This window comes from Chlamydotis macqueenii, chromosome 1, assembly GCF_036417535.1.
Source record: "Chlamydotis macqueenii isolate bChlMac1 chromosome 1, bChlMac1.mat, whole genome shotgun sequence".
NCBI lineage: Eukaryota > Metazoa > Chordata > Aves > Otidiformes > Otididae > Chlamydotis > Chlamydotis macqueenii.
In genome coordinates, this window is record NC_141556.1 from 53,110,020 (window position 1) to 53,126,374 (window position 16,355).

General features: G+C 51.8%; 1 protein-coding gene across 1 annotated transcript; it reads right to left on the reverse strand.

Annotated features, from left to right (window-relative positions):
• Positions 1–302: 302 nt before the first annotated feature.
• Positions 303–13,629, reverse strand: LOC147602059 (uncharacterized). Its single transcript, XM_086744996.1, has 10 exons — positions 13,421–13,629; positions 12,528–12,642; positions 12,087–12,260; positions 11,894–12,000; positions 11,306–11,443; positions 2,440–2,575; positions 2,248–2,325; positions 1,621–1,773; positions 644–811; positions 303–443 (listed from the first exon to the last, which is right to left on the reverse strand). The coding sequence occupies exons 1-10, from the start codon at positions 13,627–13,629 to the stop codon at positions 303–305; spliced, it is 1,419 nt and encodes a 472-aa protein (XP_086601122.1).
• Between the last annotated feature and the right edge of the window lie 2,726 nt (positions 13,630–16,355).

Genomic DNA, 16,355 nt, shown 5'->3' on the forward strand with positions numbered 1-16,355 from the left:
CAACTGAAGGTACCAAATCCCTGGTACTGCATGACTGTCTGAAGTGCTGCCTGAGGTCTCAACCTCACAACTGGTCTAAAGCAGACAATACTTAAGCCGGTGCATTATTGTCAACCCCCTAACAAAGACGGCATGAAGTAGGATTTGTGATAGCATAATGGGACAACTCTCAAAGCCGGAAAGCTGGGGAATGGGCCAGCAGGACTTTCAGAGCAGCCTCTACTCAGTAGAACAGAGGAACTGACCTCTCCTAGGCTTTTCAGGAAAACCTCATCTTACAAATTCCTCACAGGATTATGGAGCTAGGCTCTGTAGCTCATGAAGAGGGAAGGCTCCGACAAGCTTCCTGAGGCAGAGGCTGGCAGCTCTTTCTGAAGGGCTTCAATGGTCTTGGCTTGTTGCCGGACTGTGGCTTCCAGCCTGGCCTTTCCAACTTGGAGCCTGAAAAGGAAGTACAGGACTTATGACGGAAGTCCACCAGAGCACAAATCCCAAAAGAGGAATGTGAAAGGACCTCATCTAAGCCAAAATCATCTTTGAAAATTGTGTAGTATTGTCTCGCTGCGGCGCAAGAAGAGAGTCCTGTTGTTTTCACACAATGGCAGAAAGCGAAGCCTTGCTCCACTGTGTTGGTTCCTTATCGTTGCCTGCGTTCTTCCAGCTCTTGGACACCCGCAGTTCCACAAGGCGAGGTCAGAAGGCCCTGCATGTTCCTGGAAGTGGTTAGCTCCCTCTCCTTATTCTTTGTGGCGTCCTTCAGGGACTCGGCATAACACTCAGTCCAGATACGCCGTTCTTTCAATTCCTGCCGCTGTCAGACCGCAACAAGAATCCTCAGTAGCCAGCTTAGCTTTGATAAAAAGGAGTGGACTGCTTTGACTCTCACGTCAACTGCCAAAAGCCATGTTACTTCTTGACCTTCTACACAGGGGCCCCTGTCCTACATCTACATTGATTTCCTACAGTGCTTCCTAAATGCTGCCCCAACACTCCTTGTCCTCCTCTCTCAAGGGCTCCAAACACTTTGCAGCCCCTTGTTGGCTACTCCAACCCAGTTAGAAGCTCCTTCTGCTCCTGAAGTGACTTTTCAACTCCATAACAATGATGATGTCATGAGGGAATACAAGAAAGCACCGCCACAGCACTCCAGTATGCCTACTCTTTCTCCATCAGCACACACTCTGCTTCGCCAAACCCCAGAGAAGCAAATACATGTGCTCCATGAAACTTGAGAAGCAGCTCTCTGAAAGGAATACACACACCCTTGTCCATTTAAGGACAGAGCCACTTCACGGTTAGTGGCCTTTCTAATCGTAGGCGCCGCGCTTCTAAAACAAGGCGAGTCGCTTACATGTTTCTCAAGCTACTCCTGTTGCAAAGGTGCCCAGGGTACTAAGGCCACCTTAGCGCAGCCCTCCGCTGTTGCTTCCAGCGGTGCAAACAGCCAGGCACCAAAGGCAGCGGTGCTGTTCCCTCCCAGCCCCCTCATCACAGCTAGGCGTGTGCTGAACCAGCCTGGGTTACACCAGACCCCCAGGAATGGATCAGTTCCCCACTCTGGTTTGCTCCCAGAAAGGCCGGGGCCCCTGCCAAGAGCCAAGAGACGGGCTTTGTCCATACCTTAGCTTTAGACCTGTCCAGTTGCTTCTGCAGCTGCAGTTTCTGTTCCTGCAGGTGGCTGCTGTAGCGCTTCTTAGCTTTGAGTGAAGCTTCTGCCAGGGAGTTCTTTCTGAAAGCATTGGTAAGCTCCTGCTGCAGCTGCCTGACCCACGTCTAAAGAAATGGTATTCCCTGAGCACGGAGAGATCAGTAAGAAGATGACAACATGAGGGATGCTTTAACTCATGGGATGATGTCACTAGATCGGTCTTCAGGGTGGCCTGGAGGCTGAGGGAGGTGGTTCTCCCCTTCTACTCTGCTGTCATGAGACCCCACCTGGAGTACTGCATCCAGCTCTGGGGTGGCCTGCAGAGCTGCTCTTCAAAAGGCATATTTGCTCCATTTTTAAAATATTCATATCGCTCCTGTGTTGGGCAAGGCTTTGGATTAAAATACAGCAGATGTGTCACCGATGTGTCACCGAAGAGTTTTCTCTCTTTATGCAGCTCTTCTGCTTCACAACGCGAACAAGAGGAGGTCCAAAATACACTTCAGGTCCAGAATCACTAAAGTCCTCCTAGCAGCACTTGAAAATGAACTCAGTACGAAGAAAAGCTCTCTGTACAGAGATCAGCCTTTAACAGTCACCTGTCTGTAGCCTCGACAATCTGCCTGAGTTGAAGCATCCTTCTTTAGCTGAAGCTCTTCTCTGCCCGGTGCAGAAATCTGAGCGAACAAGAACAGAGAAAGACCGAGAGGGAGGAAAGGAATCCCCAGCAACACGACAGCATCACAGCGCATTTCAGCACTGGGGCTACAGAAGCGTTACTTCTGCATTACCTGTGGAAGAGAAAGTAACTCATTCTCAGAAGAGGAGTCAAAATCTTCCTCTTGCAGAGCTTCTGCTTCTGGCAAGACACACAAAGAAGAGGTACGAAGCGTGCCTCTTTCACTCTGCTTTTCCCTATCGGCTTCACTCCAGAGAAGCTTACAGAAGCTTACACTTAGTCCCAATAGGAAATTACCATTGCCACATTCCTCTGCAATGGACTGCATACAGGGCTATCAGGGCCACTGTGTTAGGCGTCTCTATTGAGCAGGGCTTTCAAAATGGGCCAAGGTACACCTGCCCAAGATAGAGAGGTAGAAGAGTAGACAGATGGAGCAAAATGTCTAGGCTGTATGCCCCATGGGCAACCGCTTGACACTGACTGGATGTGGAGAAGAGACCTATGTGCTGGCCAAGGAGGCCAACAGCATCCTGGCTTGTATGAGGAATAGTCTGGGCAGCAGGGCTAGGGAAGTGATTGTCCCTTTGGACTCGGCACTTGGGAGGCCACACCTTGAACACTGGGTTTAGTTTTGGGCCCCTCACTGCAAGAGGTGGTGGCGAGGTGGGCGTCGCTCTCTTTGCCCAAGAGGGATTTGATAGCAGCACAGGAAATGGCCTCAAGTTGGGCCAGGGGAGGTTTAGCTGGGATCTTAGGAAAGCCTTCATTGCTGGAAGGCTTATGGAGCACTGGAACAGGCTGGCCAGGGAAGTGGTTGAGTCACCGTCCCCGGAGGTGTTCAGAAGATGCATAGATGTGGTGCTTAGGGACACGGTTTAGGGGTGGGCATGGCAGTGTAACATTTGCGGTTGGACTCAATGATCTTCAGGGACTTTTCCCACCACAATGATTCTGGTTCTAGGATTCTACCTCAGAATCAAAAGAGGAGTCCTCATCTTCCTCTTGTTCTGCTCCCGCCGCTGGCAAGGCACCTACAAAAGAGGAAAGAAGCGCGATGCTGCTGTGAGTGCTTATTTCACTCTGCTTTTCCCTGTCCGCTTCAGTCCAGAGAAGCTTACAAAGGTAACCATTAGTCCACCAGGAAATTACCATTGCTGGGCTCCTCTGCAACTGGCTCCCAGCGGGCTCCATAGTGGACTGCATCAGGAAGCACCATGGTTGTTGGCCCAGTTTTTGGACCTTCAGCATGCGTAAGGTCCAAAGATTAAAAGACATGCGTAAAAACTGCCACAGACTCATCCCGAACCCACTTCCACTTGAAAAGCTCTTGCTTCAGCCAACACCCATAACGTTGTATCAGGTGACGGAACGAAGGAGAACGGCAAACAGAAGCAGCGTGTTAGGCATCTCTGTGGAGCAGGGCTTTCAAAAGGAACTGAAGAACACCTGCCCAAGAGACAGAGAGGAAGTAGACAGAGGGAGCAAAGCGTCTAGGCTGTATACCCCATGGGCAACCGCTTGACACGGACTGGATGTGGAGAAGAGACCTATGTGGAGGAAAAACAGCAATCGTCACAGCGCCAGCCTGGTAGGATTTCAGAGGATCATAACTGGTGGGAAGCTTTACTGCTTCAATCCTGTACTACAAGTCCAGCTCAAAGGACAGCTGGTAGGAGAGCCGAGTCATTAGCTTGACCTCCTTCATCCCAGTCCAAACTGAGGAGCTTGCCTGCAGCAGCGGCATGGCAAGGTCCCAGTTTGGAGCATGTGGCGGAGGCAGCAGTAGAGAGAAATGAGACCAAAAGCAAGGGAGGCCAGGGAGACCCCAGGGAGTCCTTCTTAGATAGGGAAGAGTGGCTGCAAAGCTGCCTGGTGGAAAGGGATGTGGGGGTGTTGTTTGACGGGTGCCTGAATATGAGGCGGCAGTGTGGCCAGCTGGCCAAGGAGGCCGACAGCATCCTGGCTTGTATGAGAAACAGTGTGGGCAGCGGGGCTAGCGAAGTGATTGTCCCTTTGGACTCGGCACTTGGGAGGCCACACCTTGAACACTGGGTTTAGTTTTGGGCCCCTCACTCGAAGAAAGACATTGCGGTGCTGTAGTTTGTGTACAGAAGAGCAAGGAAGGTGGTGAAGGGTCTGGAGGACAAGTCCTGTGAGCAGCGCTGCAGGGAAGTGGGGTTGTTTAGTCAGGAGAAAGGGAGGCCGAGGGGAGACCTTCTCGCTCTACAACTACCTGACCGGAAGTGGTAGTGAAGTTGGCATCGCTCTCTTTGCCCAAGAGGGATGTGACAGCAGCATAGGAAATGGCCTCAAGTTGGACCAGGGGAGGTTTAGCTGGGATCTTAGGAAAACTTTATTTGCTGGAAGGCTTATGGAGCACTGGAACAGGCTGGCCAGGGAAGTGGTTGAATCATCATCTCCGGAGGTGTTCAGAAGACGCGTGGATGTGGTGCTTAGGGACACGGTTTAGGGGTGGGCATGGTAGAGTAAGGTTTACGATTGGACTCAATGATCTTCAGGGACTTTTCCCACCACAGTGATTCTGGTTCTATGACTCTTCCTCGAAATCAAAAGAAGAGTCCTCATTTTCCTCTTGTTCTGCTTTCACTGCTGGCAAGGCACCTACAAAGGACGTCAGAAGCTTTTCACTCTGCTTTTCCCTGTCCACTTCAGTCTAGAGAAGGTTCTTCTAGACTTCCAGACTTAGACTTAGACACTTTCTTCGAGACTTCGACACTTCTACACTTCACTACTCTTCACTTCATTCAACAGAATACACATTCGCCGGAACACACATCCACGGAACCGACATCGAGACGGCCAACACCGGCCGGATCGTTCCCCCATCAAGCGAACTGGACTGTCAGGACGCCGCAGCTCTGTGGCGGTAGCTATTACAACTGAAACTCTTTTCCCTCTTTCCTTCCTTTCTCTCCTTTCTCTTCCATTTACAAACTTCTTATCGGGTTAATAAAGTTACCCGGCACTTGAGTCCGTTTTGAGTCTTAATTCTGTTCTCGAGAATACGAACAAAACCACGCTCCGGTGTGTGAGAGGTCGGTCCAGCCGCCCCTAGCCTCCCAGACTCGTCTGAGGTCGGCTAGAACGCAAGGGTGCCTTCCTCTCGTCCGAAATCGGAACGTGACATTATTTAATTGGCGTAGTCGGCAGGATTCTCGGAGAAACAGAAAGTGTCCAGTTGCTTTATTAGAAATTCTAGTGTGTGTGTGTGTATGACTGAGACCTACGTTGGTACAAAGCGAGTGCAAAGTCCGGATCCGCGGTTCTGTTTGTCTGCGAGGAAAAGAGCCGGAGAAGGACAGTGATAGAATTGGGCAAAAGACAAGCCCCTTTTGTGAAATTTGAAAGGTGTGTCCTCCTGAGAGTGTGGAGGGGGAATTGTGGTAAAAAAAATTGTGGTGCAGCCCTCCCAGGACGAAATAACTCCTCTTTTGTGACATAAGTGCTTTCGTGAGAAATTTGAAAGGTGTGTCCTCCTGAGAGCGTATGTTGGGGGGGAATTGTGGTAAAATTATGGTGTGGCCCCCCCCCTTTTGTGAAATTTGAAAGGTGTGCCCTCCTGGGAGTGTGTGGGGGGGGAATTGTGGTTAAAATTGTGGTGCGGCCCTCTCAGGACGAAATAACCCCTCTTTGGTGAGATGGGTGCTTGCAAATGTGCAAATGTTTGTGATGAGATCCCCGCAGAAGAATTGTGGAGAGAAAATGACTCGTGTGGAGAGGTGGAGTTGAAGTTAGAAGATAAGGGAATCAGGCAAATCTACCCTCAGGGGGACTTGCAAAAAGCAAAAGAAATTGTAGAGAACCCCCCTCACATGTATCCCCTAGTTAAAACTGAATATGTGTATGAGGGAGAAACCGATAACCATCCCCAAGTTGTTACTAAAGAGGTCCCGTTTACAGCAACTGAGTTGGCAAAATTAAGGAAGGATTTTGCAAGGACTTCAAAGGAATCGGACACAGAGGATGTCTGGAGAGTGTCGTTGTTGGGGGGGGTGGAATCTTGTTGTCAGAAAAGGAAGCGGTAGGATATTGGTGTCCAGGTGTATTTTTAACTACCGGCAATTATCGGGCCCCATGGTCTTTGACACAGAGGGCAGCATATTGGGCTGGGGGGCTGAACCCTTTGGAGAGGGGAGACCCCCTAGCCATCATGGGCACAGTGGGTCAACTGGTGGAGAGTGTGCAGAAGGCTGCTTGTTTGCAAATGATGTATGATAGAGAGCTCAAACCTAACCAGGGCTCTCCAATGATGATGCCTGTGGATCCCGAACAGATGACTCCTCTAATCTGAGGACTTCCTGATTCCCTGAAACCCATTGGGATCCAGCTACAGGGGAAGATACAAAGTACCCCTGTGGCAGACAGACTTACCGGTGCTCTGGAGGGAACAGTGACCCCTGATCATAGAAGGACAGGGAGGAAAGTGTGGACATGGGGAGAAGTAGCCCAAGAACTCATAAATTTTGGGAGGACATACGGTCCTGTTGGTGGATTCGGGCAAAACACTGAAACCAGAGCTGTAAGAGCCACAGAAAAAGGTGAAGGCTGGCCAGCACTGGTCAAGAGAAGTCACGATTTTAAGTCGGTCTGACTTACTGATCCTGGGAGAGGGAGACCCCTCGGCCGTCAGGAATGGCAGCAACCGGGACTCCAGACAGGTATTCCCCGAGATGTAATGGATGGGCTTCCAACACAGAAATTAGAGAAACTTGTACAAACAGGATCGGGGCAAAAAGTCCATTTTGGAACAACCCCTAGTGCCCCACCATGGATAGACCTTGGGGAAGAAACTGATGCAGAAAAGAGGGTGATGGGAAACTAGTTCCTCCGTTCCCCGAAGGTGGGGGGGGAAACGGAGGGTGGATGTTTATAAAACAACTCACCTTAAATGTGAAAGGGGATTTGTTGATTACAGTGGCTGTAGGGCCACAGAAAAAAAAACAGTAACCTTTTTAATTGACACAGGAGCACAAATCACCGCACTGATGCAGAGTGAGGCGGAGCAATGTGGAATTTTGACTTTGTCGAAAAAACTTCTTCCTTCTAAACAAGCAGAAACAGCCCCCCCCGCCCCCCGCCTTGTATTATACTGTGCCTAATTCAATTAATCCAAAGCGTGGTGACTCGCATGCAAGCGGCCACTGTGACTTCACCTGATGGGGTTAAACATATCAGGTTTGTACGGCAAACCAAACACGTAACTGTTAGAATCATATAACTTTGAAGGCAAACCTGGAAACCTACCTAAAACTTTTTTTTTAGGAAAATATTGGGACTCACGGGGTGGGAAAAATATTATTGATATTTAAATCTATGGTTTTGATGATTACTATAGTCATGGTTAATCTATTAATCTTTATTTGTGTTATATGTATGATTTTGAATAGGTTATTTGACATCATTGGATCTGTGAACATCATATCCACAAATTGCTATATGTGACCTGGATTAAGGTATGTTACCTTGGGGTGGTCGATATTAAAAATGAAGAAACCCCTCAACGTATCATACAACAATATAAACCCATTTTGTGGCCATACGTATATTATAAGCATAACTAAGTCCCTTCACCCCCCCTTCCCTCTTCTTTTTTTTCCCCCTTCAACCTTGGTGAGCGATGCTGAGCCACAGGGTGGTGATAGAGACTGAAAAGGTTACTTAATGTCTCAACATCGCTAGACGATGGAAAGATATGAGATTTTGTTTGGTTGGGGTTTTTTTTTGTTTGTTTTCTTTTGGTTTGTGGTTTTTTTTTTTCTTTTTGGAACCACCATGGGTCCACGGGGTGATATAAAATTGACAGCAAATTTATAGTGTCATTGTTTATTGACTGTGCTCTGAGTTGGAGGCAGGGAAATCCATTTTCCTGCTGTGTATCCAGACCCCCGTTCCGGTGGGCCAGAATTCCACAGCCACAAGCTCCACGAGGACTTGGTCGCCAGCCTCACCAAAAAGCAAAAACTGAACTGTTTTGCCAAAGAAAAGAAATGGTTGCAGAAGTGAACAAAATGCTTAACATTTTGATGGTGCTTTATCTTGAGGCGTTTATGATGTTGTGCATTGCTATAGTTTTGGTGGTTTATCTTTGTTTATCTTATGATTGTCCTTGTAAACAATTACTTGCTTCTTCTGATCCCCCAGAGCCATAAGCCTCAAACTTGGCCTGGGACAAATTTTTAGTTGTAAGATAAATGTTGATATGTTAATGTTCTGGTTTTGTAATTTACTTAGATAAGATATTGTTAATTAAATCGAAGTATCTAGCATTTATATCTCTTTGTACACTAAATGATAAACAATAATGTTCAGAATTGCATATATCTTTTTTTTTTCTTTTATTCTTCTTCTCTTTTTTATTATTTTCTTTCTCCTTTCCTCTATCATTTATGCCACCATGGAACTCCGTCTCTGAGGCAACAATGTTGAGCCACGGGGTGGTGTAAAAGACTGTGTCAAACATTTGTCTCAACATTGTTGAAACAGCAAACCACCACCCGAGCAATGGCTTCCCGTTATTTCGCAAGGCAACTCCTGTTGTCTTGCAAAACGTGAATGGAGAGCTGGTTCCGAGAAATCTAGCCCTATCCCCCCAACCCACCCCCCACCTCGTAACCCCCCTCCCACCGCCCGCATGTGTATCGCCCGGTAATGCGCATGTGTTGTTTGACGGGTGCCTGAATATAGGCAGCAGTGTGGCCAGCTGGCCAAGGAGGCCAACAGCATCCTGGCTTGTATGAGAAACAGTGTGGGCAGCGGGGCTAGGGAAGTGATTGTCCCTTTGGACTCGGCACTTGGGAGGCCACACCTTGAACACTGGGTTTAGTTTTGGGCCCCTCACTGCAAGAGGTGGTGGTGAGGTGGGCGTCGCTCTCTTTGCCCAAGAGGGATTTGATAGCAGCATAGGAAATGGCCTCAAGATGGGCCAGGGGAGGTTTAGCTGGGTTCTTAGGAAAGCTTTCATTGCTGGAAGGCTTATGGAGCACTGGAACAGGCTGGCCAGGGAAGGGGTTGAGTCACCGTCCCCGGAGGTGTTCAGAAGATGCATAGATGTGGTGCTTAGGGACACGGTTTAGGGGTGGGCATGGCAGTGTAACATTTGTGGTTAGACTCAATGATCTTCAGGGACTTTTCCCACCACAATGATTCTGGGTCTAGGATTCTACCTCAGAATCAAAAGAGGAATCCTCATCTTCCTCTTGTTCTGTTCCCGCCGCTGGCAAGTCACCTACGAAAGAGGAAAGAAACGCGATGCTGCTGTGAGTGCTTATTTCACTCTGCTTTTTGCTGTCCACTTCAGTCTAGAGAAGCTTACAAAGGTAACCATTAGTCCATCAGGAAATTACCATTGCCAGGCTCCTCTGCAACTGGCTCCCAGCGGGCTCCGTGGTGGACATCCGCTGTAACCATGACAATGGTTGGCCGAATACTTGGACCTTCATCATCTGACTGTGTAAATTAAGACAGGCGTGAAAACCAGCACAGCATGGCAAGGTCCCGGTTCGGAGCGTGCGGAGGAAGCTGAAGCAGAGGGAAATGAGACCAAAAGCAAGGGAGGCCAGTGGGGCCCCACTGCCTTCCCTTCAGAGAAGGTACCTCATAATCAGAAGGGGAATCAAACTGTTCCTCCTGCTGTGCTCCTGCTGCTGGCAAGACTCCTAGAGAGGGTGTAAGAAGCACGTTGCTGCTGTTAGCTGCTATTTCAATCTGCCTTTCCACATCTCTCCACCCCTGCATTCCAGTCAGCGTTTACGCGTTCTCCTGCAGGCCACAGTGCATTGTCGTCATCACCTCCTTCATGGTGAAGGATCCTACCTGCTGTGGCCAGTGCAGGTGCGCCCAAGGGAAATTCAGCAGGCTTCCCAGAGCAAGAGCTGTCAAGTACTGCTGCGCCTTCTGTGCCTCCCGCAGAACAATCTCCCGTCCTTTTGCAGCGCCCATATTCTTCCAGTTGCTTTGCAGTGCTATATACAGAAGGGAAGGAAATGCATTCTGTAAAAACACACCCCCCCACACACTTTCATCCACGCTCTACTGAAAGAGCAACAGGCATTCGTGAGCCATCCTACACATATTCCTAGCCATCTGCAGAGAGTTACACCTCCTCTCCATTTCCAGGGCCAGGAAGCTTAAAAAGTCCCCCGGCAGACAGACATCTAAGAACAAGGCTTCTACCTCAGCAGGACGCTATCCTAACGCTGCAGCAACACTTCGTCACCTTTCAAGCCAGGGTGATGTCTCCTCAAACCCAGTCCTGACTTTGAACGGGTTTGGAAATTCCCATGGTTGGTGTGAGGACCTGAGAGGTTACAGACCTCCTAGGTGGGATATCAAGAGCCCAACAAAGACTGCGGTTGCATTCCAGGCACTGCAGGGGTTCAGTACATTGCAGAGGTGTTATCTTCTAACAACCCTGGCAGAGGGTCAGTTGGGGATCTGGAGAGAGACCACTTTCAGGTTTGCCTCGTAAGCAGAACTAGAAACAAAACAAAAAAACCCCAAACAAACAAGAAAAGAAAATATAAAAACCGTGCGCCTGACCAAGGCTGCTGTGCAAAGTGGTGCATTAGCACAAGACTGGTACTGTGCCAGAAGCCTGGAGGGAAGGAATGACCATCTTGTTTTGCTACAGCAACCCTCAAACATGCTTGAACTCAGAGGATATCATTTAGATCCCCTCTGAAACAAAAGGCAGGTAGTTGCGAGTCAGTCTGGTGGAGTGGAGCTTGTCAGAACATTTGGGAGAATTCTCAGAGAGAACTGTGGGGGAAAGTTTTCCTCAACCTACAAATCCACTCTTGACAGGGAAAGAGATGCATCAGAAGATGTCACTGAGCCCGGCTTCAACAAAGGTCTCAACACTTCATTCAACCCTGCTGATGGCACCAAAAAGGGCCCTACATCAGCACGGACACTCTGTCAGTGCAGCTGCTCTAACGAGGATGTCAACCACTTACTCAGCATATGGAGATACTGTGGCATAATTCGTAACTGTGCAACCAAACACGTCTTTCTGAGAAGGATCAGCACCATGCCGAAGAAGTAGTCGTATGATATTCATATCCCCAACAACAGCAGCAAGCATAAGAATGGTCCTAAAGCATCCAAGAGATGATAGGAAATACATCAGCTTCTGCAGACATTGCACTGCCATTACTTCAACCCCTCTTTGCTTCCCAAACAACTCGTTTCCCCTCTCCTAGAGCTGGAGTGAAAGCACAGCCAAACACACGGAAGCATCAGAGAATTCAGGATGCTGGGACCGCAGGAGGTCTCCAGGCCAACCACCTGCCCAGAGCAGACAGGGGAGTCTGTGCATGTGCGTCGGCGGCACCACAGCCAACGCTTTCTTGCAGTCCTCAGTGCGGCAATCGTCCCCTGAGGTGAGAGAGCCGCCGGGCGCGGGCCTGCTTTCACAAGTCACGCAGAAGGAGCTCCTTCTGCGCAGCTCCAGGTTCTTTTGCAAAGCTCATTCCGATGCCTCCCATCAGTCCAGCCTGAACAATGCTAAGGAGTCCCGTGCGCACTTTTGACAAAGCCTTCACCTTTCATGCTTATCTTGAGCGTGCACGTCAGCTCCTTTTTGAAGAAGCAACTCAATCATCTCGTGACAGCGCCTCGTGATCGCAACAGCAAGCGGAGTGTACCCGAACTGAAAGAGATATAATCTCCTTAGAATAACAGAGAAAAGTCAAGCAAGTGTTGAGAAGAGGAGCCTTACGCAAAATCCGAGCTTACATCATCCTTAGCATCGATATGGGCATTGTGCTCAAGTAACAGCTCCACTAGCGACTTGCTAGACATGATGGTAGCCAGGTGAAGGGCAGTGTTGCCGCTGGCACAGTGGAGGTCAGGGTTGGCACCGTGCTCCAGCAGAATAGCTGCGCATTCTTTGTGCCGGTGCTCTACTGCCTGGAAACAAGACACAAAGGCAGAATAACTTCCAACGTCTACGTTTCTCTCTGTCAGAACTCCCGCATCTTCCCAACACTGGGAAGTACGAGCGTCTGCAAAGATCAGGCAACATATGCCCCATCCCCGCTGACTACAACCTGCCTGTTTCGTAGAATCACAGGATACAATTCTATGCAGACCTATGTAAAGAGTCACGCGAGGTATGTATCGCTCAGCGCGTAATCGATAAGCCCAACGTACAACAGCATAACACATTCCACGTACCTTCATCAGGGGCGACTTCTTATAGTTGTCGCGAGGGTTTAGCTTGCACTTCTGTCCTACCAGAAAGCGAACGACATCTGCATGGCCGTTCGCACAAGCAAGGTGCAGAGGCGTCCTAGGAATTAAAGATATTCAGTTAGCTGTCACAGGGAGACAGCTGAAGACATGGTTTCAGGCTGTGGAACTCGCCACATGGGGCCACAAAGCTCAGCTGCCAAAAGGAAGCCGAAAGCAAGCTTTCTTGTTCAGAGCCGGTGGCAGCAGATGCACACCCAAAGCCTGGGGCTGTCTAGGAGAAGTCCCCAACAGGGGACAGTTGAGTCAGGAGGCATTTCCTCAGCTGTGTCACTGAACCTGCCCAAGCAGGCTCTTGTGCCAAGGCCTCCAGCAGGACTGCCCAGCCACCCAGGCCAGCAAAAGGAGACCGCGTCTTGGCAGCCTGAAGTCTACGGAGGCTGCATAAGTCTGCGGAGACTGCGCAAGGCCCTGGGTTTTGCCCGGATCAGTCCCGCGCCAGGCGTGCCCAGAGACGCAGGGGATGGGACCTGTAACAGCAAGGGGAAGCCGTGCCCTGCTCAAACAAGCCACTCAGTCTGGCGACAGGAAAGGAGCCGTCTGTGCCTGGCCCAAGGCCTGCTGAGCCGCACACAAGATTCACTACAGGCACCAGGCGGGCAGGGCAGGGCAGGGCAGGGCAGGGCAGGGCAGGGCAGGGCAGGGCAGGGCGGAGCGGAGCACCCGCCGGCTCCGGTCCCAGCTTGGGCAGGCCTCCGGCAAGGCCAGCGCTGTGGAGCCGGCCCTGCTCCGAGGGCGCTTGCGACCCCGCTGGGCTTTGCCGGCTCTTGCAGCCGGGCTGGGTGGAAGCTTTGCTAGGGGCAGTGCCCGGCCCTTACTGCTTGTTGGCGTCGCGCCCGTTGATGCGGAGTCTCCTCAGCCACCAGCGCCGCTGCAGCTGGGCCAGGTCGCCGTCGGCGGCCGCGCTGTGCAGCCCGCCCCGGCCCCTCTGCCGCTGCTCGGAGGCCCCGGCGGCGCCGGGCGCGGGAGCGCTGCCGGACGGCGGCCGCTGCCGCCCCCTCCTGAAGAGTCCGCGGAGGCTCTGCATGCTGCGGCGGGGACGAGGGCGCGGGCCGGCCCGGCGTGAGCAGCCGCAGCAGGCGGCCGGCGGGCTCTGGCGAGCCCCGGGACGGGAAGGGACGGGGAGAGGGCGGAGAGAGGGCGACAAGAGCCGAGAGGGGAGCCCCGAGCGGCGGCCGCGGCTCGCAGCCCCCGACGCTGCCGGCCCGAGACGCGCTGCCGGTCCCGCCGCGGCGGCGACAGCACTGAGCGGCGGCGGCTGCCGGGGGCGGCTTTCCAGCGGCAGCGGGGGGCGTCACAGAGGGCGCGGCGGGGGCGTCACAGGGTGACAGGCTGGCTGGAGGCTCCGTAAGTGTACGCAGACTGCGGAGTCTACGCTGCCTGCGGCGTCGGGGCGCCCCCGCGGCCGGGGGCTGCGGCAGTCGCCGAAGCGGCCCTCGCCTCGCCCGCTCCGCGTTTGCCCTCAGCGCGTGGCCGCGGAGCCTGGGGCTGCGGGTCCCCAAAAGCGGAGCCGGAGGCGGCCAGCGCCTGGCTCGGGCGGGCGGGGACGTCGGGCGGTCTCTCGCCTGGCTCTCGCCCTCACTCGCAGTGACCCCCCCGTCGGGGCTGGTGTGAACGCGCACCCCGCCGGGACGAGGCGCGCGCGCTGCCGTGGCCACATGTCCTGATACCGGGAATTAACTCTCTGCTAAATATTGCTTGATGTAGGGGAGTAACTGTCTGCATATTGCTTGATTCAGGAGGCTCGCTGTCTGCTGGACAACGCCTAACGATCCTGTTTGCATTGAAACTCGCTTAAGCTTGTCAGGGACCGGTATTTGTCCAGAAACTGGTATTTGTCGAGGACTGATACGTCCAGCAAAGGACAGGATAACGGGAGCTGCAATGTTGGTCAGAAGTCGTTAAGAAACTGCTGAAATCACCAAGTGAAAGGAGAGCGTGGGTGAATGACTGAAGTTCATCTGGAGGAAGAAGTGAACGACCACCAGACACAGATCTGAAATGCTTACGCAAGTGTTTTTTAATAACCCCGCCTCGCTCATGCATATGTATGTCTGTATTGTGCAATCCTATGAATATGTATACCTGCACCGTATACATTTTTGGTAAAATGTGCTGTCGGTGTGTGTGCTTTTGGAGGAGCGATCCCCCACGCACCCGGCGCCAAATAAACATGCCTGCTTTATAAGGCTCTCCGAGTTGTAGAGTTTGATCCGCGCGTCAGTCCCCCGGCGTGCTCTCCTGCCAGGCGGCTCAGCTCCTGCGATCCCGAGGAAAACGTGCGTCAGCTCCTCGGCACACAGTGCCAGGTGCGTGTAGCACGTGAGCCCTGCCCAGGCTCATTTGCTTCGTGTTGGCCATGGGCAAAGGCACCTTCTTTACACTGACACCAACACCCAAATTAGCCCGGCTGGGAAATTTCAAGTCGGGACGGTACAAAGCTCTGCAGATGACATCACAGGCGTTCCTGTTCACGGTTTCAGGGAAGGCTCCGACAAGCTTCCTGAGGCAGAGGCTGGCAGCTCTTTCTGAAGGGCTTCAATGGTTTTGGCTTGTTGCCGGACTGTGGCTTCCAGCCTGGCCTTTCCAACTTGGAGCCTGAAAAAGAAGTAGAGGCCTTCTCCCAGAAGTCCACCAGAGCACAAATCTCAGAAGAAGAGTGTGAAAGGACCTCATCTAAGCCAAAAGCATCTTTGAAAATTGTGTAGCATTGTCTCGCTGGGGCGCAAGAAGAGAGTCCTGTTGTTTTCACACAATGGCAGAAAGCGAAGCCTTGCTCCACTGTGTTGGTTCCTTATCGTTGCCTGCGTTCTTCCAGCTCTTGGACACCCGCAGTTCCACAAGGCGAGGTCAGAAGGCCCTGCATGTTCCTGGAAGCGGTTAGCTCCCTCTCCTTATTCTTTGTGGCGTCCTTCAGGGACTCGGCATAACCCGCGCTCCGGATGCGCCCGAGTGCTTAGCTGGAGGCAGCAGTGCCATGTGTGTAGGACAGACAGAACTGGCAGCAGCTGTGGGGGTTGTCAGGATAGCAAGAAAAGAAAATGTTCCCTTGCACTTGATTCCTGTGCTCTGTTCAGCTGTTGCTGCAGAACACAGAGGGTGGCTGGGGCAGTGCTATGCCAAGAAAGTCTCCTGCGTGGAGAAAAGACTCTTGCGCTTCCACCGGCTGCTTCTGGCACTGACACTCGCTCTCTGGGGAGAACCAGTGCAAGACATGCAAACCAAAAATATTGGCGTTTGTTTGGATGTATTGTTCCCTTGTGCCACCTGCTACCAGCTAGAGAAGAGATCCTGAGTCAGACCTTTTGAACTGCTTGTGTGGGAGTTCGGAAGCTACCTAATGCCTAGCAGCTACCTGATGGTGGAGAGGAGGAGGAGCGAGGGCCAGAGCCAGTCTGGTCCTGCCTCATGCTGTCTTGTCACTGGAGCTGTCTCCCCCTGCCCCGCAGCAAAATCAGGGCAAGTGCTGCGCTCAGGAGTCTTTGAGTGGACTGCTGAGCAGCCAGATTTCTTCCGCTTACACATCACCACGGAGCTCGCTGCTGCCTTGGGAATCATAGAATAGTTAGGGTTAGAAGGGACCTGTAAAGGTCCCTTTCTTGGGACTTTGCAGCAGTGTTCCTTGGCAGAGCTCTCCTTCTCAAGTATGCGAAGAATGGGTGCGGTTTACTGTTTGAAGACACCTTTGGTGTCCTCCAAAGGCCGTTTTGGTTTTAGAGCCAGGACATCTGTTAACTCACGAGTGTGAAGGGT

Excerpts from the sequence above, each read along its gene's own strand:
- LOC147602059 (XM_086744996.1), bottom strand. The coding sequence starts at position 13,629 with ATGCAGAGCCTCCGCGGACTCTTCAGGAGGGGGCGGCAGCGGCCGCCG. Across the intron at positions 12,643-13,420 it reads GGGCGCGACGCCAACAAGCA|GACGCCTCTGCACCTTGCTT; the intron begins GTAAGGGCCGGG and ends TTTAATTCCTAG. Across the intron at positions 11,444-11,893 it reads GCTCAAGATAAGCATGAAAG|GACCATTCTTATGCTTGCTG; the intron begins GTGAAGGCTTTG and ends TGGATGCTTTAG.